The 24549-nt window shown below is 42.6% G+C and overlaps 1 protein-coding gene across 1 annotated transcript in view; it reads right to left on the reverse strand.

Annotated features, from left to right (window-relative positions):
* Positions 1-1362: 1362 nt before the first annotated feature.
* LOC308290418 (uncharacterized protein) overlaps positions 1363-24549 on the reverse strand; it is a gene marked incomplete at both ends in the record, with an annotated part of 32622 nt that continues 9435 nt past the window's right edge. The window contains 5 exons of the mRNA XM_080732240.1: positions 1363-1916; positions 5192-5250; positions 6011-6063; positions 8830-10571; positions 11598-11791. Of these exons, the coding sequence (XP_080588366.1) occupies positions 1363-1916; positions 5192-5250; positions 6011-6063; positions 8830-10571; positions 11598-11791 (2602 nt within the window). The remainder of the gene's footprint in view (positions 1917-5191; positions 5251-6010; positions 6064-8829; positions 10572-11597; positions 11792-24549) is intronic.

Here is a 24549-nt window from a genome sequence, read left to right on the forward strand (position 1 = left end):
TATAGCTGCAAGCAGCGATAAAGTGTCCAAAGCCAAAAACACCTCAAATCATGAACATCATGAAATCATGAACTGGGATGTGCGTGAAATCTTGCAAGCACATTCCCAATAGGTCAAGGAACAGATACCAACCTTCTCACATTGGCCTGTTATAGCGCCACCAGCGGGTCAACTTTTGCATAACACATTTTTGGAACAAAATGGACCAATCTTTGACGTCAGTAACGTCAAAGATAGCACTGCCTGCGATCTTGACATTTTGTGCTTTTATAGCCATTGTTTTCTGGCTTGAAGCGAGCCCACAATTGTTTCGAAGGAACAATATTTTTCTAGTTCAGATAGAAGTTGGAGTGGTTTTACGATTGAGACACCGCCACCACTGAAGTATAAGGGAGAACTGAGTACTGCAGCTGCCAATGCAATCCTTATGAGCGACACCCCATTTGGGACACCATATACATAGAGTGACATATAAACTGCATGAGTATACAAGCTACATTTACACATTGGTATTGCTGGATTCAGTAGAACCACACGTTTCACAGAGTCACTGCAAAGTAAACAAAGCATTTTACATAGATTTTAATTTCCGCTTATTGTAGGTATGTGTTGAAATGACTTTGTGATGCTTGTGAATCAACTATTTTCAAGTCAGTGTTGATCTTGTCAGCAAATTATTATGTAGTCGTAGTCAGTCTTTTGAATACAATTCCATTTAGTTTGAGTCATATTTTTGTCATCTGATTTTATTTTAGTTTTAGTCGACTAAAATGCTATTTGGCGGCCATGATGGCATGCCTGATTTTATACTTGGTTGCGTGCTGAAAATAGCAGATCTACAAGCTCACAACCTGTCGCGCTGCGTTACGTTGTGAGCTTGTAGATCGTCTATTTTCAGAGAGCAACACCTGAGCGCAACCAAACATAAAATGACTTGTCTTTTAGTTCTACTGGATCTCTTCTCCACTAATAGTCCCTCCCTGACATTTTACGAAATTGACAATTCTATATTTAGTCTTAGTTTTAGTCATCATAGCTCAGTGTTTGTTTAGCTTTTATTTAGTCAGTGAAAAAAGGAAGTCGACAGACATTTTTCATCATATTTTTAGTCGGTGAAATCAACACAACTTTAAGTACATTTTGATGCCAATACTTTTGCACTTTTACTTGGAATTCTGGACTTTTACTTTTATCAGAGTATTTCTATGTTGCAGTATTGACTGTACTGTAGACATATAAAATATAAATATATACATAAACTATGTTGCTGTTGGCTGGAAACCTTGGATGTCCAAAATGCTTCCTGTGTTCAAACACACATCCATAGCAACCATATTGGTTGATGTCAACTCATCAGAGACATTATCTGTCCTCACAAAGACACACTGAGGAGGAGGAGGAGATTGAGTTTTGTTTTAGCCTAAACCCAGGGTAGAGTGGTTCAGTGAATGTGGACTGGAAGGTATAAAGGTGTTTCAGTGAGTCAGAGGACACCTCATAGAAGGACAGAGTTCCAGCAGCATGGTCTACATACACTGCTACTCTTTTGGAGCCAGAGGAACGATCAGGGAGGTAAGTGGTCCTACTATTGTGAGAGACCCAGTAAGAGCCTCCCCAACAGCCCAGACTCCAGGACAGATCATTGTCCCCAAGTCCATTAGGACCCTTTCCTCTCCTGCTGATTCCTCTGTAAGCCACTCCTATCTCAACCTCTCCACTCCTCTCTACCTCCCAGTAACAGCGTCCAGTCAGACCCTCTGTACACAGAACCTGATCACACTTATCATCAAATCTGTTAGGATGATCAGGGTATGACTGAAGCTCCTCCCCCTCTGGTCGAGTCACCTTCCTGTTGCTCTCAGACAGACAGAGTGTTCTGCTCGCTGTGTTTGGATCCAGTGTGAGACGATGGAAGTCTGATGAGAGAACAAGACAGGAAACATTACAAATATTTAAAAAGTATTACAATATTCAGAGAGAGAGAGAGAAAGAGAGAGAGAGAGAGAGAGAGAGAGAGAGAGAGAGAGAGAGAGAGAGAGAGAGAGAGACACATTGGTTACAGTAACTACAGTAACTGAGTACACAATAAGTTAATGTTGTGTAGTTAAGGTACTAATAACTGAGTATTTGTATTACTGGATACTTGTGACTTTCACTACATTTCAAAGACACATATTGTACTTTTAACTCCACTACATTTGTAGGAAGAGAAAACATTTATTTATTATGAATTATTATGCCCTTTTTTTAAGTAAAAATTGCTTGTAAGAACGTCTATTTTCATTATGATTGATAGGCTATTAGTGTTGATTTTGTCTAAACTAAAACTATGACGAAAAATGTTCGTCAACTTTTTTCACTGTGGAAAACTAAATAAAAACTAAACACACATTTAAGATAATATGGCTAAAACTAAGACTAAATTTACTGACAATGTTGTAAAAATAAATAAAAGTAGACTAAAATGTTAGGAAGGGACTAGTGGAGACGAGATCCAGTAGAACTAAAAGACAAGTCATTTTATGTTTGGTTCAGCTCGGGTGTTGTGCTCTGAAAATAGCAGATCTACCAGTAAGACTCCCTAATGGGGAGATAATTGACCGTCAGGTCACATGTATACACCAGGGGCCGTGGAGTGGAGCAGTAGCTTGTAGATCGGCTACCTAGACTATTTTCCCATATGTTTTTCCAAGCGGCGTGGGGGTCTGCGGGGTCCGCCTGGGTACCCCCTAGATGCCGGCCCCGTTTCTCGCTGGGGGCCCGAGTTACGGCCTTTTTAGCGGGCTGCAGTGGCGGGGATCCGCCGGTAGGTGGTGGGGGTCCGCCGGTAGGTGGCAGGATCTGCCGGTAGGTGGCGGGGGTCTACAGGTAGGTGGTGGGGGTCTACAGGTAGGTGGTGGGGGTCTACAGGTAGGTGGTGGGGGTCTACAGGTAGGTGGTGGGGGTCCACAGGTAGGTGGTGGGGGTCTACAGGTAGGTGGTGGGGGTCTACAGGTAGGTGGTGGGGGTCTGCCGGTAGGTGGCGGGATCTGCCGGTAGGTGGCGGGGGTCTACAGGTAGGTGGGGGGGTCTACAGGTAGGTGGTGGGGGTCTACAGGTAGGTGGCGGGGGTCTACAGGTAGGGGGCGGGGGTCTACAGGTAGGGGGCGGGGGTCTACAGGTAGGTGGCGGGGGTCTACAGGTAGGTGGTGGGGGTCTACAGGTAGGTGGCGGGGGTCTACAGGTAGGTGGTGGGGGTCTACAGGTAGGTGGTGGGGGTCTACAGGTAGGTGGCGGGGGTCTACAGGTAGGTGGTGGGGGTCTACAGGTAGGTGGCGGGGGTCTACAGGTGGGGGTCTACAGGTAGGTGGTGGGGGTCTACAGGTAGGTGGTGGGGGTCTACAGGTAGGTGGCGGGGGTCTGCCGGTAGGTGGCGGGGGTCTACAGGTAGGTGGCGGGGGTCTACAGGTAGGTGGTGGGCGTTTACAGGTAGGTGGTGGGGGTCTACAGGTAGGTGGTGGGGGTCTACAGGTAGGTGGTGGGGGTCTACAGGTAGGTGGTGGGGGTCTACAGGTAGGTGGCGGGGGGTCTACAGGTAGGTGGCGGCGGACGGCCCCGACTTTACGGCCAGAACAAGTGGAATGCGTCCTAACAACAGGGCTCGGGCTGAATTTTTAAGCTCAAACACACACTCTCACACAGACACACACACACACACACACACACACACACACACACACACACACACACACACACACACACACACACACACACAACTGGGCTTGGAACAGCAGCATTTTGGTTTACACAGCAGTCTTTGACAGTGGGAATGTGGGATTAACCAACGGTACAATCTTTGACAAGGAGGCTATAGCACTGCAGCCGACATGAATGACACAAGTCACTGCCATGAATACTTTGGGATATTAATTTAAACCATATCCGTGCGCGTTCATTTGGTTACAAGCAATAATTCCCCATGGCCATGATCTCACAGGCTCGCCACATTAATGACAGATATCCTGGAAACTAAAGGTCATCTGAATGCAGTGGTTGCAGAATGAATGAGGCTCTAAGCATTGATGGATGAAGGCTGGCTGGTGTTGAGTGATCTCCAGGTGGCATAAATAAATCCACGGCGCCCACGGGGAAGATGGTGCGCTGTGAGCACAGGTGGAGCGTCGGGTTTCATCATTAACTCCAGCATGTACAGTAGCTACTGTATACATTGAGAGACCCCACGGTTATGTTTGGGCACGTTTGAGTGCTTAAACTATAGCAATCATGTACCGGTATTCCGCACTGGCTGGCCATCTCCCCGGTGGGCCGTGGACCCTCAAATAAATCATCCACAGTGTGCACTGGGCTGGGCACAGCCAGGTTTGGACCTTCAGGTTTTATCCTTAATAAAGGATTCACGTCACTATAAATTGGAGGCTCACAGTTCCCGAAAATGCTCTCGCATGCGTTCGTATCTATGCTTGTTCTGAGCCAGATCTGCAATAGACTGTTAGTGTTAAAGCACTTAATGTAGATTGCTTCCATATCACTAGATTTTGATTGCTTGTCATTGTAACTTGGAAATAAAATCAGCGTACATGTCCATGATGTAGCTGGTTATATATTTTTATAAAATGTTATATTTTCACAGGATTATTTATTAGTGTGTTAGATATGCATTTCCGAGTGAATACATGTGTCCATTGTCTGTCAGATAGTTAGACAATGCTGCCCTGCATGTCTACAATGGAATAAGAGGTGTAAGATGAATCCTACACCACCTCTGAACTTGATGTGAGATTTGATCCCGCCCTACACCAACGTCAAAGTCACATTGAAATGATAAATGCAGAGACTTGCCTAAATGTCGGTGTACGCCAACATTTTGATCTGCACCACGTTGATAAATGAGGGCCAGTGTGTTTGGGGGACATTAAGCAGAATGTGTGGCAGAAGGAGGGTTGAACATTGCAGAAGGTGTGTCAGGTAGAGGGAGTGTTTTGTAAACAAGCATCAGCTGGTGTGAAGGACCAGGCCAAGAGCAGAGAAACCTCCTGCATTCACTGGAAGCTCTACTGAAGAGCTTTCAGGACAGCATCCAGGGAGGGAGGGGCCAACAGAGGATAAGACAGACAGACAGACAGACAGACAGACAGACAGACAGACAGACAGACAGACAGACAGACAGACAGACAGACAGACAGATACTCACATCTTGAGAGGAGTTGAGGATTAGGATTAGAATTCCAGAATTCTCCTCCATGTTTCACTCTGTAGGAAGTAGAACAACAATGCATCAATGTCTGACTGTCTAACACAACGTCTCCACTACCTGACACTACAGTGTTTCTGCTACTAGTGAAATGACGGGAATTTGCTAAAACTGTGGGAACTTTATGTGTTTTGATTAAAAAAAGGTGATTGAAAAGGTGACTCACCCTTTTCTTACTAGACTACTGTAGTATACCTTTATGAACGTGGCAAAGCTCAGTTTACAAGGAGTGCAATGAATGTTGCATCAAGTAGGATTCATTTAAATTGTCATTATTTGAATTTTAACGGAGCAGATAATATAGACATTATGTTTAATTTAGCAAGGGAAGAGATTATATCTTCTGCCCTGAACAGAGTCGGTGCGCGCACACACACACACACGCATGCACGCACACACACACGCACACATGCACGCGCGCGCACATACACACACAGGAGCACTGTTTTTTTCACTGCAGTTTTGCTTCTGTGTCAACGTGAACAACGGGTGAGGTGACGACTTTATAAACTTTATGTGTAAAAATGCAGGGTTATTGAAATCATGCAAGCCCAGCTTATTTTGCGTAGTTTGCCTGGATATTTTACTGCAACAGATTATACACATAAACATGAATCTTCAGCAGGTGCATGACTGTATAAATGGGGTGGGAGGAGGGGATTGTTGGGGCAGACTAGCACAATAGACGTTATGCCATTGGAACATGAAACAAGGGAATCACTGCACTAACCAACATGGACACAGTCCAAGTCTACTCACTGCAGAGACTCCAGTCCAGAGAAGTTCTTCAGTCCAGACACCGGCAACACGTTGAAGTTCAAGTCTAATTCTCTCAAATGAGAAGGATTAGATCTGAGAGCTGAGGCCAGAACTTCACAGCTTCTCTCTGACAACCAGCAGTTCATCAGTCTAAATGAGAAATAAAACACACAATGTTTGATTGTCTGCTATAAAATACATTATTCTGAGAACCTGCTTACAACCACCTATTAAAGGACCTGGTCTGGATGGACTGTCTGGGTTTTAGAGTAGAAAACCAGACAGAGTAACATGAACTAAATAATCTTTACTTAATCTCCCAACAGACAGGAAACAGCAACAGATTGAAAACAGATGATCCAGCAAAATGACTGAAAACAGAGTTCATAAAATGGTTGGTTCCAATACTTGATTCTGATTGGCTGGTTTCTGATTAAACCAGTGTCTAAATGACACAATAATCCACACCTTCAATCAGTTTATATCAAACCCAGGTGCGTTATTTCTTTCCACAGTGTTGTGAAGCTGAACTAGAGAAGGGAGCGCTTGATTTTCTCTCAAATCCTGCCATGCGAGGCTTCTAAGCACGGTAACTGAGTGCCTCTGGACGGGGCTTGGTCCATTTTATGCCCATATGCCCATATATGGAGATATCTGTCTATTTGCGTCCATTTCATGCCCATATATGGAGATCTCTGTATCTGTCTGTCTGTGTCCCTTTATGCCCTTATATGGAGATCTTTGTGATTCTGCGTAAATGTTATGCCCATATATGCCATTTGCGTCCCTTTTATGCCCATTTATGGAGATCTCTGTATCCGTCTGTCTGTGTCCCTTTATGCCCGTATATGGAGATCTTTGTGATGCTGCGTCCACGCGTGCCGAATCTGAAGCCGGTGGGACGAAAGGTTCTCGAGATACGCAGATTACAGACAGACACACAGACAGACACGCACAGACTTCTCTCATTTATAGATAGATAAGACCTAACAGGTCAAAGGTCAATTGATGGACAGTTTAAGACAAGTGAAGCTGATAACTGTTGATGTCACAGACACAGGAAGGACATCTGCTGGAGAAAGAGACCATACAGACCAGTGGTGGAATGGAACTAAGTACATTTACTCAACTTCTGTAATTAAGTACAAGTTTAGTTTACTTTATTTACTTTACTTGATTATGTCAACTTTGTATATGTTATACTTCTACTGCACTACATCTATAGAGGCAAATACTGTAATCTTTACTCATTAATTATTTGAAAACTTTAGTAACCATTTACTTCAGATCTGATTTAGATTATTGCAATATACATAAACCAGCTATTGTATCACCTATTATACACTTTTTTTTTTTTGACACATGTTGAAAACATAAAAAGGGGGTATTCTGCAGATTGAGTTTTTGGTAATAAAGTGTATTTATTACTTTTACTAGTAACAGAGCTGCATTGTGATATTGCCACTTGGATTATTTTTTACCCTGATACAGACAGACAGTCTTTGAGTGGTTTGAGTGAATTTAGTAAACATGTACATACTGTAGTTACTGTACCTCCTCATTATCCCAGTTAATGTGTTACTATGATATCAACCTTATTCATGCCACAATATTCATATTATAATCACATGATAAATCACTGATGGAAATAATGATTGTAAATTAATCTCACCGTAGAGTCTCCAGTCTACAATGAGGACTTTTCAGTGCAGCACAGAGTAGATCCAGTAGATCCAGGTCCAGGTGGTTGTAACTTAAGTCCAGGTGTCTCAGATGGGATGGATTAGAACTGAGAGCTGAAGACACAACTTCCATGTGTTCCTTCCAGAGGTTACGACCAAAGCCAACAAGTCTGTAATTAGAGGTGGTCAATCAGACCACGGTCACACACACACACACACACACACACACACACACACACACACACACACACACACACACACACACACACACACACACACACACGTCAAGTCCATTTATTTATAAAGCAGATTTAAAAACAACCAGGTTGACCAAAGTGCTGTACATCATGAGAACGCAGTAAAAACAAATACAATACAAAGCAAAAACAATAGAAACATTTGTAAACATTTAAAACCTTGTAAGTACAGCTATAAAAACAATACATTTAAGATATAAAACAATGACAGATAAAAGGCACAGGGAGGGAGGGGTCTAGGGCTCAAATGCTAGGGTGAAGAGGTGTGTTTTAAGTGGGATGGAAGGCTGTTCCAGAGAGCTGAGCCAGCCACAGAAAAAGCTCTGTGGTCCCGTCTATGGGTGCCAGTCAAGGCGGGAGAGGGTGGAGTTTGCAACCCCTATGTAAAGGGAGTTGCAGTAATCCAGCCTTGACGAGACAAGGGCATGGATTACTTTCTCTAGGTTCTGGGCCGAAAGAAAATATTTTATTTGTGCTACACACGCACACACACACACACACACACACACACACACACACACACACACACACACACACACACACACACACACACACACACACACACACACACACACACACAGTTTGTATCAATGAAACGTTGAATTTATTCTAGCACTCTCTACCCAATATTCTACCCAGCCCGCGTGTGTGTGTGTGTGTGTGTGTGTGTGTGTGTGTGTGTGTGTGTGTGCGTGTGCGTGTGTGTGTGCGCGTGCGTACGTGCGTGCGTGCGTACGTGCATGCGTACGTACATGCGTGCGTGCGTGCGTGCGTGCGTATCACTGTTGATTTAACTATCATGTTTAGTTATATTGTAGTGTTGTGAAGGTACAGTGCATTGTTTCTGTTCTAAGTTTTCTATTCACATGACTACTAACCGAGCCTTTCTGCTGTTCCTCACAGCTGGGATGAGTCTGCGTCGGCCCTCCAATGATGTGTTGTATTTGTCCAGGTCCAACTCCTCCAGAACATCCTCTGACATCTGCAGCATGTGGGCCAGAGCTGAACACTGGGTTGGAGACAGTGTTGTCTTTGATCTGTCCCCTGACTTCAGGTACTGTTGGATCTCCTGATGCACTGAGTGGTCGTTCATCTCCATCAAACAGTGGAAGATGTTGATACATCTGTCAGGAGAGGCACCGTCATGTTTCATCTCCTTCAGGTTGTTGATGGCTCTCTGGATGCTCTCTGGACTGTACTGTGTCTGAACCAGTAGACCTCCTAACAGACTCTGGTTGGACGGCAGTGAGAGACCATGAAGGAAGCGGAGAAACAGGTCCAGGTGACCATTCTTACTCCATATGGCTTTATAGTTGGCTGCGTCCAGGAAGTCCTCCAAAGAACTGACATCTCTGTCTCCCAGGAATGTCTTGAGTACCTCCATGTTCTTCTGTGTGAAACAGTGGAACAGGTAGACTGCAGCCAGAAACTCCTGGATGATCAGATGAACAAAGCAGTAGACTGCTCTCTGGAAGAGCACGCCCTCTCTTTTGAAGATCTCTGTGCACACTCCTGAGTACAGCGAGGCGTCTTTCACATCCAGACCACACTCTTCCAGGTCTTCTTGGTAGAACATGATGCTGCCTTTCTCCAGATGTTCAAACGCCAGCCTGCCCAGCTTCAGAAGAACCTCCCTGTCCTTCTCCATGATCTGATGTTGATTCTCTCTCTCTTTTCTGTTTCTTTTCTTGTTTCTTCTTTCCCCCTCATGAGGCTCATCATACTTCAGCTCCTTCCTCTTTGTCTGGACCAACAGGAAGTGGCAGCACATGGCAGTCAGGGTCGTGGGCAGCTGTCCTGTCTCGTCTGTCTTCACCATGTCCTCCAGAACGGTAGCGCTGATCCAACAGAAGACTGGGATGTGACACATGATGTGGAGGCTCTTTGACGTCTTCATGTGTGAGATGATTCTGCTGGCCAGCTCCTCATCACTGAATCTCTTCCTGAAATATTCCTCCTTCTGGGGATCTGTGAACCCTCGTACTTCTGTCACCAGGTCAACATATGCAGGAGGGATCTGATTGGCTGCTGCAGGTCTGGTGGTTATCCAGATGAGAGCCAATGGGAGCAGATTCCCCTCGATGAGGTTTGTCAACAGCCCGTCCACTGATGATGTCACTGTGACATCAGAGATGATGTCATTGTTGAAGTTGAAGGACAACCTGCTTTCATCTAAACCATCAAAGATGAAGCCAACCTTCCAGACAGCGAGCTGCTCTGCTGTGACCTTCTTCAACGTTGGATGGAAAACATGGATCAGTGAGAGAAGACTGTGCTGCTCATCTCTGACCAAGTTCAGCTCCCGGAATGAGAAGGGAACCAGGAGAATGACATCTTGATTTTCCAAACCCTTTGCCCAGTCCAGAGCGACCTTACGCACAGAGAAGGTTTTTCCAATGCCAGCGACTCCCTTGGTCAGAACTCTTCTGATTGGTGTCTCTCTGCCAAGGAGGAGGGGCTTAAAGATGTCACAGCAGTTGATTGGTTGGTCATGGAGGGTGTTCTTCTTGGAGAGCGTCTCAAGCTGGTAGACCTCATGTTGGTTATTAACCCCTTCACTCTCTCCCACTGTGATGTAGAGCGCTGTGAAGATGCTGCTGAGGGAGGGTACTTCAGTGACGTCTGTCACACCATCCAGACTGTTCAAAGTGATCTTATAAACCTTTAAATCCTCCTGCACACTGACACCTGCTATGAGAAGACAATGAAGACATTTTAAACATTCAGCTTCATTTATAACTTTGCATTCTTACAGATGTGTACACACATTAGTGTTACATGTACTCTGTTAGAAAAACTAAAATACAAATAGAACCAGTTAGACTCCCTAAATTTGGGAGATAAGCAACCGTCAGGTCGCACAAACTTTAGAAGGCAATCAGGAGGGAATATGGGAAATGGGACAGATCCATGTCGATGACATGACTGTAGAGATACTGTGTACTGCTTTGCATTATTTTAGGGAAAATCTGTAGGAGCAGTGTCCAAAAATGTGTTTTTCAAAAATCAGCCAGATGGTGTCGCTAGATGGGACAGATGCATTTTGATGACATGACTGTAGAGATACTGTGTACCGGTTTGTGTGATTTTAGGGCAAAATTTGTAGGAGTGTGGCGGAGAGAGTCGCAGCCCCAGCCTGAAGCCTCAAAAGTCAAGTATCTGCTCTCGTTCCATAGGGATGTCCCTTTGGAGTGATGGTTAAGATATTGGACTTTCACTTGACCCGGGTTCGAAGCCGGGTGGGGAGGTTCGGATAACCTCCGTTACAGGAGCAATGTCCAAAAATATGTCTTGCAAGAATCGGCCTCATGGTGGCGCTAGAAGAGGGCCATGTGGTTTGGCAGCCAAGGAGTTTGTGTGTAAAGTTTCGGGGCAACGGTGGCGGAGATATGAGTAGGGGAAAAGTGTGACGTCACGTGACGGAGGGACGGACTGACTAACTAACTGAGGTTTTGACCTGACGGTCGCAATAAGAAAATGAATGGCAGGAAAATAATATTGTGTGATATTTTTGTCTTTAGCTGAACTATTTGAAAATGTCTTCTACCATCTAAATATTAAAGTAAATAACATGGAATGTTAATTAGTGTAAATTGTGTCCAGTCTTACTGTGTCCACTGCTGGTGTGACTGGGTGTCTTCAGTCTACGTCTGGTCCTGAAGATCTTTCCACACTGGGGACAGTCATGGTGTCCTGTTGGAGCAGACTGCTCCCAGTATGAGGTGATGCACTGTCTGCAGAACCAGTGTCCACAGCTGCTAGAGACTGGATCTGTCAGAACCTCCTCACACACTGAACACCTGGACGCCTGCTCTGTCACAACACACACCCTCTTCCTCTTCCTGTGGAGGAGAAGAATGATGTATTAGGACTAATAGTCCTGCTGGATAGAAGGATATTTATTTGTATTATTTATTATGACTATAGTCCTGCTGGATAGAAGGATATTTATTTATATTATTTATTATGACTATATTCCTGGACCCGGAATATAGTCATAATAAATAATCTATCTATAAATGCGACAAATCTCTGTCTGCGTGTATGTAACCCGCGTATCTCGAGAACCGTTCGTCCCACCGGCTTCAGATTCGGCACGCGCGTTCCCCGCCGCGGCACGGAGTGCAGTGCCGGGTCTCGACCCGACCCGATGCGCGGTTTTCCCGAACCGGCGCGAAACGTTCGGAATCTCCTTATGCGGGTTGATTGTTGACATCAGGCTGTTCCGGAGGAAATCGGCGAAAGCTCTGACTCATTGTGACATCACTTCATAAAAGGCTCTGACATCACGTACGCCACATGAGTCAACAAAAAATCTCTGTGATTGTGTATGTATGTATGTAATCCGCGTATCTCGAGAACCGTTCGTCCCACGGGCACGCGCGTTCTCCATATTTATGTGGGCATAAAATGAATGCCCCCATATATGGGCATAAAATGGATTGCAGACAGACAGATACAGATATCTCCATATATGGACATAAATGGACAGAGGCAAACAGATGGTCAAAGATCTCCATATATGGGCATAAAATGGACGCAGACAGACAGATACAGATATCTCCATATATGGGCATAAATGGACACAGGCAAACAGATGTTCAAAACCCGGCGCGAAACGTTCGGAATCTCCTTATGCGGGGTTGATTGTTGACATCAGGCTGTTCCGGAGGAAATCGGCGAAAGCTCTGACTCATTGTGACATCACTTCATAAAAGGCTCTGACATCACGTACGCCACATGAGTCAACAAAAAATCTCTGTGATTGTGTATGTATGTATGTAATCCGCGTATCTCGAAAACCGTTCGTCCCACGGGCACGCACGTTCTCCATATATGGGCATAAAATGAATGCCCCCATATATGGGCATAAAATGGATTGCAGACAGACAGATACAGATATCTCCATATATGGACATAAATGGACAGAGGCAAACAGATGGTCAAAGATCTCCATATATGGGCATAAAATGGGCGCAGACAGACAGATACAGATATCTCCATATATGGGCATAAATGGACACAGGCAAACAGATGTTCAAAACGGGTCCTATGACAACAGGTATAATGAGGTTTGCATTAAAGGGGGAACCGGCACTGTGTCTGCAACACAGTTGGAGGCACAGACAGATACTCCATATATGGGCATAAAATGGACGCAGATAGACAGATATCTCCATATATGGGCATAAAATGGACCCAGAACTATAACTGCAGTGATCTCCATATATGGACATAAAATGGACGCCGACAGACAGACAGAAAGATACAGATATCTCCATATATGGGCATAAATGGACACAGGCAGACAGATGGTCAAAACGGGTCCTATGAAAACAGGTATAATGGGGTTTGCATTAAAGGGCGGGGCATTCATTCCCTATTTACATTGTTCCGAGTTGGCCAGGTCGCCGACTAGACGCTGGGCCGCCCGAAGGGCGGCCCAGCTTCTAGTACTAATAAATATCCTTCTATCCACCAGGAATCCTGGTGGATAGAAGGATATTTATTTATATTATTTATTATGACTATAGTCCAGCTGGATAGAAGGATATTTATTTATATTATTTATTATGATTATATTCGTGGTGAATAGAAGGATATGTATTTATATTATTTATTATGATTATATTCATGGTAGATAGAAGGATATTTCTTATACTGCTTGGTGTTGGAATTATTCATGATTCTTATTTGCTCTGTAAATTAATACAATGTGTACATTTGTAAATTAGTAAAAAAGTGAATACACTCCTATAGAGCATCGCAGCGGAGGTGGTTTACTGATCCCTCTAAAAAATCTCCCATTAATTTTCCCCATAGACTTTTACAAAAATATGACAAAACAATTATGTTAAGCCTAGAACCAAGCCATCCAGGATTGCAGTGAATCATGACCATAAAACCTTTGATCCTATGTGAAAACATATTTTAACATTACATTATTTGATATTCTACATTTTACCTTTGGGTATTAAATGGTGGGGGGGGGGGGGGTTGGACTGAGTTACTAGGGCCCAATAAGGCACTCTGTGCCGCGCTGTGAGCTTGTATATCTGCTATTTTTCAATAGTTAAAGCACAAAATAACGTGTAATAATGCGTTCCCAGTCTAAATGGGTTAAACCCCACCCCCCTATGAAGAACATTCATGGGGGTCCCGCAGTGAATCCTTGTACCCAGGGCCCAGAATTTGGTGCGACACCCCTGCCAACAGGAGCGGAATTGGAGCGGAGGACTGTCCTCGATCGCTCCAAGCTGTTCTGGCGGATTTTAAAACTACTTATTAACAGTCACAATTAACCGTTAGTGTTTACTGGTAACCTATTTGGCTTTCTCTACTACTGTGATATTCTGAATAGGCCTAATGTTCTGATAATATACTTTTCATAAAAAATTAATTAAAAAAATGAACCAATTAATTTAGAACTTTGATTGCCAACATAATGAACGGAGGTTTGAACCTACAAACGTTCGGTTACAGCCCTGGCAGTTACAAGATTTTGTTTGTGTTGTTCCAGTTGAAGTTCACAGTGATCAGTGTTTCACTATAATTTGTGTATTTGGTATTTTCTTACAGTCCATATCTGTAACCAAACACTTTCCAGTTGAACTTCACAGATATACGTAGGTGATCTTACCTTGTGTGTGGAGGTCCAGGTTCACTGAAGTCTGGAGGAGGATGTTTAGAGCGGTCACTCTTCATAGACACACAGCTGGGTGTTGGAGACTCTGCTCTGTGGTCAACACTTCTGGAATCACAACAATATTCATACAATTATCATTGTGAAGTCAATGTGTTCATGATCATTTGTTGTCCCATTACAGAACAATAACATAACACAACATCTCAGGGTTTATCTCCTGTACATTGTTGTATAGTTGAACTTCATGTAAACAAAGGAACACAACACCAGTAAGACTCCCTAATCGGGAGATAAGCGACCGTAGGTCACTTATCTCCACAAATAGGGCAAAAATTTGTTTTGCCAAAATCTTCCTGATCCATGTTGATGACATGAGTGTAGACATACTGTGTAGTGATTCTCGTGATTTTAGGGCAAAATCTGTAGGAGCAGTGTCCAAAAATGTGTTTTTAAAAATCGGCTTGGAGGTGGCGCTATATGGGAGAGATTCATGTTGATGGGATGAGTGGAGACATACTGTGTACCGATTTGCGTGATTTTAGGCCAAAAATTGTAGGAGCAGTGTCCAAAAATGTGTTTTGCAAGAATCGGCCTCATGGTGACGCTAGAAGAGGGCCATGTGAGAAATGAGGGGTGGGGTCTCCGCGCCGCCAAGGCAGACGAATAGGTACCGGCCCCGGCTGTCCCGGTCACTCCTAGCCGGAGTTACGGCATTTTATGTGAGCTGCAGTGTAGGGGGTCCTCCATTGGGGGCGCCACCACTTTTGCATCCGTTCTGGAGCACCAGGAGTCGGTGGTCCCCGGGAATTCCCCGTGAGCAGCCCCGTTGGGGTGGTCATTTGGTCAGTTTAGCACATTTGGTCATTTTTTACATCTGGGGGTCCCCCAGGGACCTGGGGGTCCCTGGAGCTCCGGGGGTCCTTGGAGGTTGTAGTTTGGCAGGTAAGGAGTGTGTGTGCAAAATTTGGCATGGATCGGGGCAACGGTTGCGGAGATATGAGCAGGGCAAGAGTGTGACGTGTGACGTGTGACTGACGGACTGACTCACTCACGGACAGCCTGTGGAGGTTTTGGTAGTAAATGCGACCTACGGTCGCAACAATGATTACTGAATGCAATAAAATCATATAAACAAAGTAACACGCAGTCAGTCTGTATACTGAACACATTGTGAATTGTACAATTCTTTCACAAACAGCACACATAGTAGCTTGACTTCTATAGATTAGTGGTTCTCAACCTGTGGGTCGGGACCCCCAGGATGGTCCCGATATGATTTTTGGGGGTTGCCAAATGACAGTCACAATTTAAGTAACCTTTTTCATACTAAAAATGTTAAAAAAGTTGAAAAAAAGAAGAATCCTTTATTACTCCATCAAAATTAATCATATAAAAAAGTAAGAAAATGGTCAAATAATATAAGAGAGAGGCTCATTTTTTGAAAATAGCCAATCTACAAGCTCACAACACGTCACATCTTAAGGCATTGTGAGCTTGTATATCTATAGCATTGGGTATATTGTATAGTGTTATAGTGTGTATTGTGTAATAGGAGGATTGACATACTGTGTGTGTGGAGGTCCAGGTTCACTGAAGTCTGGAGGATGTATTTTAGACCAGTCACTCTTCATAGACACACAGCTGGGTGTTGGAGACTCTGCTCTGTGGTCAACACTTCTGGAATCACAACAATATTCATACAATTATCATTGTTAATTACCCGGCTTGTTTGGATGCTTGATTCTGATTGGTCGAGCGCTGAAATCAGCGGTGAATTATGAGCGTATAATGACCGCTCCACTCTATAATTCACCGCTGCCTAATCAACGGCTCAGAGCAGCTGCTGCATTCAGGCTGCGCTGTGTGAATTTAGTGCCGTATCCAACATGTCTACCATGTAAACAAACACACAGCGTCATTTACAACTAAACATTGCTCTGAAGAATGTCTTTAAAAACATTTTAGGCGAGAAATAGACAACGCAGTAACAGAAAATGGATTCCATTTGACCAGCACTTCTTTGTTTTCCAAGGCGACCGTGTTACGCTGGGGGGGGGACACTACCAGCCGTCTGTAAACAAGGAAATACTTTGTTTTGTTTTTAGTTTTGAGTCAAATTATTCATTTTATTTAGCAGCCGGTTAATAACATCTCGCTCAGCAGGTTGATATGCCACCTCCGCTTCGCGTCGGTGGCATATCAACCTGTCAGGCTCCTATCACTCTATAATGACTGCTGAGAGAGATGTTATCCCTTACGAAGTCAATGTGATCATGATCATTTGTTGGCCCATTACAGAACAATAACATAGCACAACATCTCAATTCTTTCACTGACTGTAAATTGTAGGCACAAAACGTACATTGAAAATAGCCGATCTACAAGCTCACAGCACCTCACATCTCAAGGCGTTATGAGCTTGTAGATCTTCTATGTTCACTCTATCTATGGAACGGAGTGAAACTAAATTGAATGCCTCAACTACTACATTCCAAGTCAGGGTGTGGGGGTCCAAGTTTCAAATAGAGCTGTCCTCGACTCAGGATTTATCAAGTGGACTCGAGTCGTGGGGGTTATTCCGACGCGTCGACAAATCGTTTATGTAAAAAAAGTAAAAAAGTGAAAAAAGACTGTATCAAGTACATATAGTATAAGTATCTTTTACCAATTATATCGGGTTTAAATGGTACCGGATATGCAGCTCAGTAAATTAAAGGTGAATTGATTCCAGTTAGTCCCCCCAGGAATCCGCGATTCCGCGATCACGGAATTTTTCGCGGAAATCAAAGCCCTCCGCGGATATCAGAGCCTCCCGCGGATATCATAGCAGTCCGCAGAATATTACATTTTACATGTAGTTTTCATTCCGGCCGCTAGATGTCGCGGTCATATAGACAGACAAGGCTCACTGTCTAGCCGGTCGTCGTGCCGGATACGGAAACGGAAATGGCTTTGTTTGCAGTTGCATACATTCATGTGCTATGTCTTGTGTGTGTGGTGACGATACCAGAGCGGATGGTGCTGATTTTTAATGGAACTAGGCACATCGTCTGACTGTTTATATTGACTCACAGTGAGAAAGACGCACATGGAGTAATGGAGCGATTTCTCCGACCTCCGGCTACGAGGCCGGGTCCGAGCCCTCAGAGTAGGCAGGGGAATATATTATGCTGAAAGAGCTAAATCATACACAGAATTACAGGAGGAGAATACAGTCCTTGATCACCGCCGCAACTCAACGATCAAAGACCAGTTGGCTGCTTTCATCAGAAGAGAAAACAAGCAACACCCGCAGACACCGTCTTAAAAAGACAAAAAAACATCACAACCACAATCGCCAGCAAAACCGTGGCTGCAGAGGAACGAGAGAAGGTATGCTATCGTTTTAGTAATGTATTCTTGACTTGTGCTCCAGTGGTTTTCAACCAGTGGTCCTTGAGTGTTGTTAACTAAATGGACGCTATATTTAACTATAAATGAAACCCATAAGGGTCCATTTGGTTTAATCATGGGTCCATTTGTTTTCATTTTACACTCTCAAGAGTTAAATTGTTGTTAAAAATCTGCATTCATTAATTTACAATATCCAAAGTCTATACAATTAGAGAATGTAGAAGAGTTGCTATTTTTATCAACGTGTTGCCTGTTTATCTCTTCTATCTATGGCACCAACATCAAATCAATACAGCATAGAATTGTGAACAAAATGTTATCCAACAATAACAAAATATTCTATGTTTTGGGTCTGAGTGAGAGGATAAATGTCATTAAATAATGAATAAATATTGGACCTTGATATGAAAAAGTATGAATTAGTCAAGGTAGATAAATGAATCATTTTAGTTTAGCTCCATTGTATAATCATATAACTGTACTATTTGATCAAAATATGTACAATCAATGTATTGTGTTTTGTATTCTGTTTTGGCAGGCTTTTTGGCAGGCTTGTACATCACCACTGTCCAGGTCTGACAGTCCCTTGATGAGAAGTTTCTAATTGCAAAACAGAGAAATGAATGTGGGCCATCCCTGGCCATACACAACTGCAAGAGAGGTAAGAGGTTCCCTTTCTTGATGTACCTTGCTCTTTACTGTACTCTGTTCTTGTTTTTATTTTATCATACTTCTTTGTAACTTTGTAAATAACCTTACACTGCTGTGCTGCCTCTGGGCAACTGATTTTCCCCCTTGGGATAATAAAGGTCTCTCTCTCTCTCTCTCTCTCTCTCTCTCTCTCTCTCTCTCTCTCTCTCTCTCTCTCTCTCTCTCTCTCTCTCTCTTCTCTCTCTCTCTCTCTGATTCAGAAGGACGCTGCATGCTCAAAATAATGGTGTCTCCGCTCATCAAGGATGAATCTGGTGAAATCCGCAGCTACCTGGTTGACACTGTTTTCTTAGACAAATGCAATCATTCAACAGTGGCAAATGCAGCAGACTCTAAATGACTTTGGAGTGAAACAAGAGGATGTGATTTCTTTTGATACTGACAATGCTGCATATACTGTATGCTTAAGGCCTACAAGTCTGCCCTCAAATCCCTGTTTCCCAATTCCATCCACGTGACATGCCTGGCACATAAATAAATCTGCCCAAGAGGGACAAAGAGAATATTGATGTTGATTATTTGATAACCACAATGTTTTGGTATTGCAATTCATTTCATAAGTTCATTTCTACTTCATTATTACATAAAAAAAATATTTGCTTCATAACTGGTCATTTTAAGTAGTTTTTTAATGCCTGCGGAATATTAACTTTCAAGCCGCGGAAATCAAGAATTGCTCTCCGCAGAATCAGGATTGTTCACCGCGGAATCAGAACTTTTTCTCCGCGGATTCCTGGGGGGACTATCCAGTGAATGACGGAGGACGATATCACAATGAATTAAATCTTTTTTATCACGATAAACGATAACATCGCATATCATCCCATCCTTACTGTCCACATCTGTGAGCAGATACAAGACATTGTTTGTGTTGTTCCACAGAAGATCAGTGTTTCACTATAATGTGTGTATTTGGTATTTTCTTACAGTCCATATCTGTAACCAAACACTTTCCAGTTGAACTTCACAGATATACGTAGGTGATCTTACCTTGTGTGTGGAGGTCCAGGTTCACTGAAGACAGGAGGATGATGTTTAGAGCGGTCACTCTTCATAGACCCACAGCTGGGTGTTGGAGACTCTGCTCTGTGGTCAACACTTCTGGAATCACAACAATATTCATACAATGATCGTGAAGTCAATGTGTTCATGATCATTTGTTGTCCCATTACAGAACAATAACATAGCACAACATCTCAGGGTTTATCTCCTGTACATTGTTGTATAGTTGAACTTCATGTAAACAAAGGAACACGACACAATGATTACTGAATGAATGTCAACATGAATGAAATAAAATCATATAAACAAAGTAACACACAGTCAGTCTGTATATTGAACACATTGTGAATTGGACAATTCTTTCACAAACAGCACACATAGTACCTTGAATTCTATAGATTAGTGGTTCTCAACCTGTGGGTCGGGACCCCCAGGAGGGTCCCCATATGATTTTTGGGGGGTCGCCAAATGACAGTGACAATTTAAGTAACCTTTTTCCTAAAAAATTCCAAAAAAAGTTGAAAAAGTTGAAAAAAAGAAGAACCCTTTAATCAAACTATAAAAAAGTAAGGTGGACAATTCTCTTGAATGCAGCCTTCAGTTATCGTATGGAAAGGGGAAATTTGCATTTATTTTACCATAGTAAAAAAGAAATGCATTCATGGTCTGAAGAGGGCACTTGGATAAAAGGGCAGGGGCTCAAGCCCCCTTTTGTCTATGTGTGCACGTGCCTGGCACAGCCACATCACATTAGACTTTTTATTTCAATCCCATTGTTTCTTTGCAAAAACACATTTCTTTTAGGAAACATTTGTATTCTTGTTTCTCCTAGTTTTATTGTTTTTAGTGTGTAAATATGGCACTTTATTATGGGGAAAAACAGTATCGTGTATTTTCCTTTTTTAAATCTCTAAAATAGCTTATTTTTTAACACATGTCCTTAACGGTTAACGGTTAATTAACCGATAGGGCCTTACGGTTATCGGTTAAGAAAAATTCTATATTTGGTCATCCCTAGTATATTGTATAGTGTTATAGTGTGTATTGTATAATAGGAGGATTGACATACTGTGTATGTGGAGGTCCATGTTCACTGAAGTGAGGAGGATTTCCCATAGACGCGTCACTCTTCATAGACACACAGCTGGGTGTTGGAGACTCTGCTCTGTGGTCAACACTTCTGGAATCACAACAATATTCATACAATGATCATTGTGAAGTCAATGTGTTCATGATCATTTGTTGGCCCACTCAATTCTTTCACTCACAGTAAATTGTACAACAAGAAAGTACATTTGAAAATAGCCGATCTACAAGCTCACAACACCTCACATCTCAAGGCGTTGTGAGCTTGTAGATCTTGATCTATGTTCACTATTTATCTATGGAACGGAGTGAATCTAAATTGAATGCCTCAACTACTACATTCCAAGTCAGGGTGTGGGGGTCCCTGTTTGAAATATGATTATTTTGGGGGTCAAGGCCTATAAAGGTTGAGAACCACTGCTATGAATAAAGCTTGAAAGGGGAGGATACTGTTATTAGACTCTGTGTTGTGTTATGATGTTGTGTATATTGTATAGTGTTAATAGGAGGATTGACATACTGTGTGTGTGGAGGTCCAGGTTCACTGAAGTGAGGAGGATTTCCCATAGACCAGTCACTCTTCATAGACACACAGCTGGGTGTTGGAGACTCTGCTCTGTGGTCAACACTTCTGGAATCACAACAATATTCATACAATGATCATGTGAATGAACACATAGATCCCTCTCCTCCCAATTCCCCTGTCCCCATCTCTTGACCATAATTATGTCCTCCACTTCCAACAATGTGACTGAGTCAAGAAACGTAAAAGACATGTTAGCATGCTTTGGAGGCGATGGGCTTTGCTTTGGACTTTCTTAAAAAGCCATAATTAAAGTTGTCATATAATTGTAGTGGAGTAGAAGTAAAAGTACTGCAAATTGGATGTACCCATAAAGTATAAATTAGGGCTGGGACTCGATTAGAAAAATAATCGAATTAATTAATCGAAATTAATCGCATGTTTAATCGCATATAAATATTTGACCTGAGAAGCTTTTTTTTCAAGTAAAACACATTTTGTTGTACGAGTGAATCAACAAGTGAGTTTTTTTAATCTAAATTTCGCATCCACTGGGCAAAGCAAAGCGCTCTGATCGGCTACTTCTCCCTTTGCGTTTGTTGTCTCTTCTTGGTTGGTGCATCGCTATGATCGGTTTGCCCGAAACTGAAGGTTCTGTGGTGCAAAAACTAAGTGCGATTAAAATAAGTAATTTTTTTAATCGCGTTAATGTTCTGTCATTAATTAATCGCAATTAATCAGTTAAAGTCCCAGCCCTAGTATAAATACCTCAAAAGTGTACTTAGTTACTTTACACCACTGCCATTGTGTGTATATGGTACAGGAGGATTGTCTTACTTTAAGCGTGGAGGTCCAGGTTCATCTTTAGACCCACAGCTGGCTGTTGGAGACTCTGCTCTGTGGATGAGATGTTTGTCTCTTCCCTCCTCCTCCTCTCTCTCCACACACTCACTCATCTTTGGTCTTTATTTAACCTGTCAAGATTAGCAGAAAATAGTAAATGATTAATGAATGAATGTACAAAACACACACACACACACGCGCGCGCACACGTGACGCTGCGCCGCGCCGCGTTGTGAGCTTGGAGGTCGGTTATTTACGGAGCTTGATACCACACTGAACTAAGCAATCAAGTGAATACTGTAGATGTGGTGTAACGGCATGGATTTCTACACAGAGAGGGTAATGCTTTCAATATAAGTTCTTTCAACATAATAACAAGCTGCATTCAAGTTCAAGAGAGTTGGACTAGGCCTAGGCCATTCACGAATAGTGATTTTTAGAATTCGAATTATTCAACCTCAAAGTATTTGAATAGTTGAATATTCGGCAGGACTGGCCAAACTGTCAAATATTAAGTAAGCAAGAGGTGAACATTGTGAAAATAGCCGATCTACATGCTCACAACACATGTAGATCTGCTATTTTTACAATATTTATCTGCGGAACCGAGTCACATTAAATGTAATAACTACAATTCTAAATGCTTGTCAGGGCGGGGGTCCCCATTTCAAATATATTTATTTTGGGGGTCACAGCCTAAAAAGGTTTGAGAACCCCTGGTATAGAGCATTAACAAATTCATCCACCAGGGGCATTGACAACTCATTCTTATGACTTCCTATCTACCCAAGCTTTATAAACTATATATTTTTTAAGAGAAAAATAAATAAAGAAATAAGCAAATATTCGACTTTGGTGAAAAAGTTCGAATAGTGACTTTGATATTTGAATATTTGGTGAATGCCCTAGTTTGGACATGGCATTCTCTTGAATGCTGCCTTCAGGTATGGCATGGAAAGAGAGCATTTGCATTTCTTTCACCATAGTAAAAACTGCATTCATGGTCTGGAGAGGGCACTTTTTTATAGAGAGATAAAAGGGCAGGGGTTCAAGCCCCATTTGATGTCTATGTGTGCACAAGCCTGCACACGCACACACACACACACACACACACACACACACACACACACACACACACACACACACACACACACACACACACACACACACACACACACACACACACACACAGAGAGCAGCCACTAGGGTTGTGCAAGTGGTGCGGTTGCAAAGGCCTCGCACCTGGCCGCCTTTTTTTTGTTTGTTTAGTTGCCGACAACAACTAGAACAGTGTCGGTAATATGTTCAATCTCATTCTGTATTATCAATATGCCACTGACATAGGATGATATGTTGAAATATTAGAGCTGCTATGAGGCAACAATATCACCACATAATGTTGAGACTACAGTAGATTAACAACAATATCACCATCATAATGATGAGACTACAGTAGATGAACAACAATATCACCATCATAATGCTGAGACTACAGTAGATGAACAACAATATCACCATCATAATGCTGAGACTACAGCAGATGAACAACAATATCACCATCATAATGATGAGACTACAGTGGATGAACAACAATATCACCATCATAATGATGAGACTACAGTAGATGCAGATGCATGCAGTAGCTCTTGTCAACCAACAGGTGTCCTACTGCACCACAGAATTGAAATATCACAATAGAAGAACAGGGAGACGCTCATGTTCCAACAGAACAAGGTAGACCTTTGAATATCATGTTAATAATACTATTGATTAACATACTTTACCCTGGTTAAAATAATGTTTCATTCACTAAACCAAGTCATGGACTGCTGGCAGCTTTGAGATGTCGGTTAGTTCCTTTGTATTAAAATATTTAAAATATACAGTACATATTGTTCTTGATTGGATTACAATTATTTTTATTCTAAAACTGTTAATTGTAACATTGCTTACTACATTCACAAACACTAAATACTCAAAAGGAAACCAACCAAACCCCACCACACCCAAAACAACTTCTCCCTCACATAGTTTACAGTTTACAGTTTAGGCATTTAGCAGACGCTTTTAATCCAAAGCGACTTACAATAAGCAGATAATACATCACTATAATCAGTAAAGAAAAAAGGATTCTAAAAAAAAACTAAAAACAAATGCTAACTAGCTTCATGTATGGTCATTGAGTGTTTCAGTAGGTTTAGGTAGAGTCTGAAAAGGTGAGTCATAGGCATAGGCAGACATAGGCAGCCTCCTCTTATATTCAAGCAGAGTAGACATTGAAACTGGGATCAAGTCTGTCTGCATGTTGCACATCTGGTCTGCAACGGAAACGCTCTGTGTTTGCATGTGTGCTCCATTCCACTAGCAGTGTGTGTGTGTGTGTGTGTGTGTGTGTG

Source organism: Nannobrachium achirus, assembly GCF_963921795.1.
Source record: "Nannobrachium achirus genome assembly, chromosome: 1".
In the NCBI taxonomy this organism is placed as follows: domain Eukaryota; kingdom Metazoa; phylum Chordata; class Actinopteri; order Myctophiformes; family Myctophidae; genus Nannobrachium; species Nannobrachium achirus.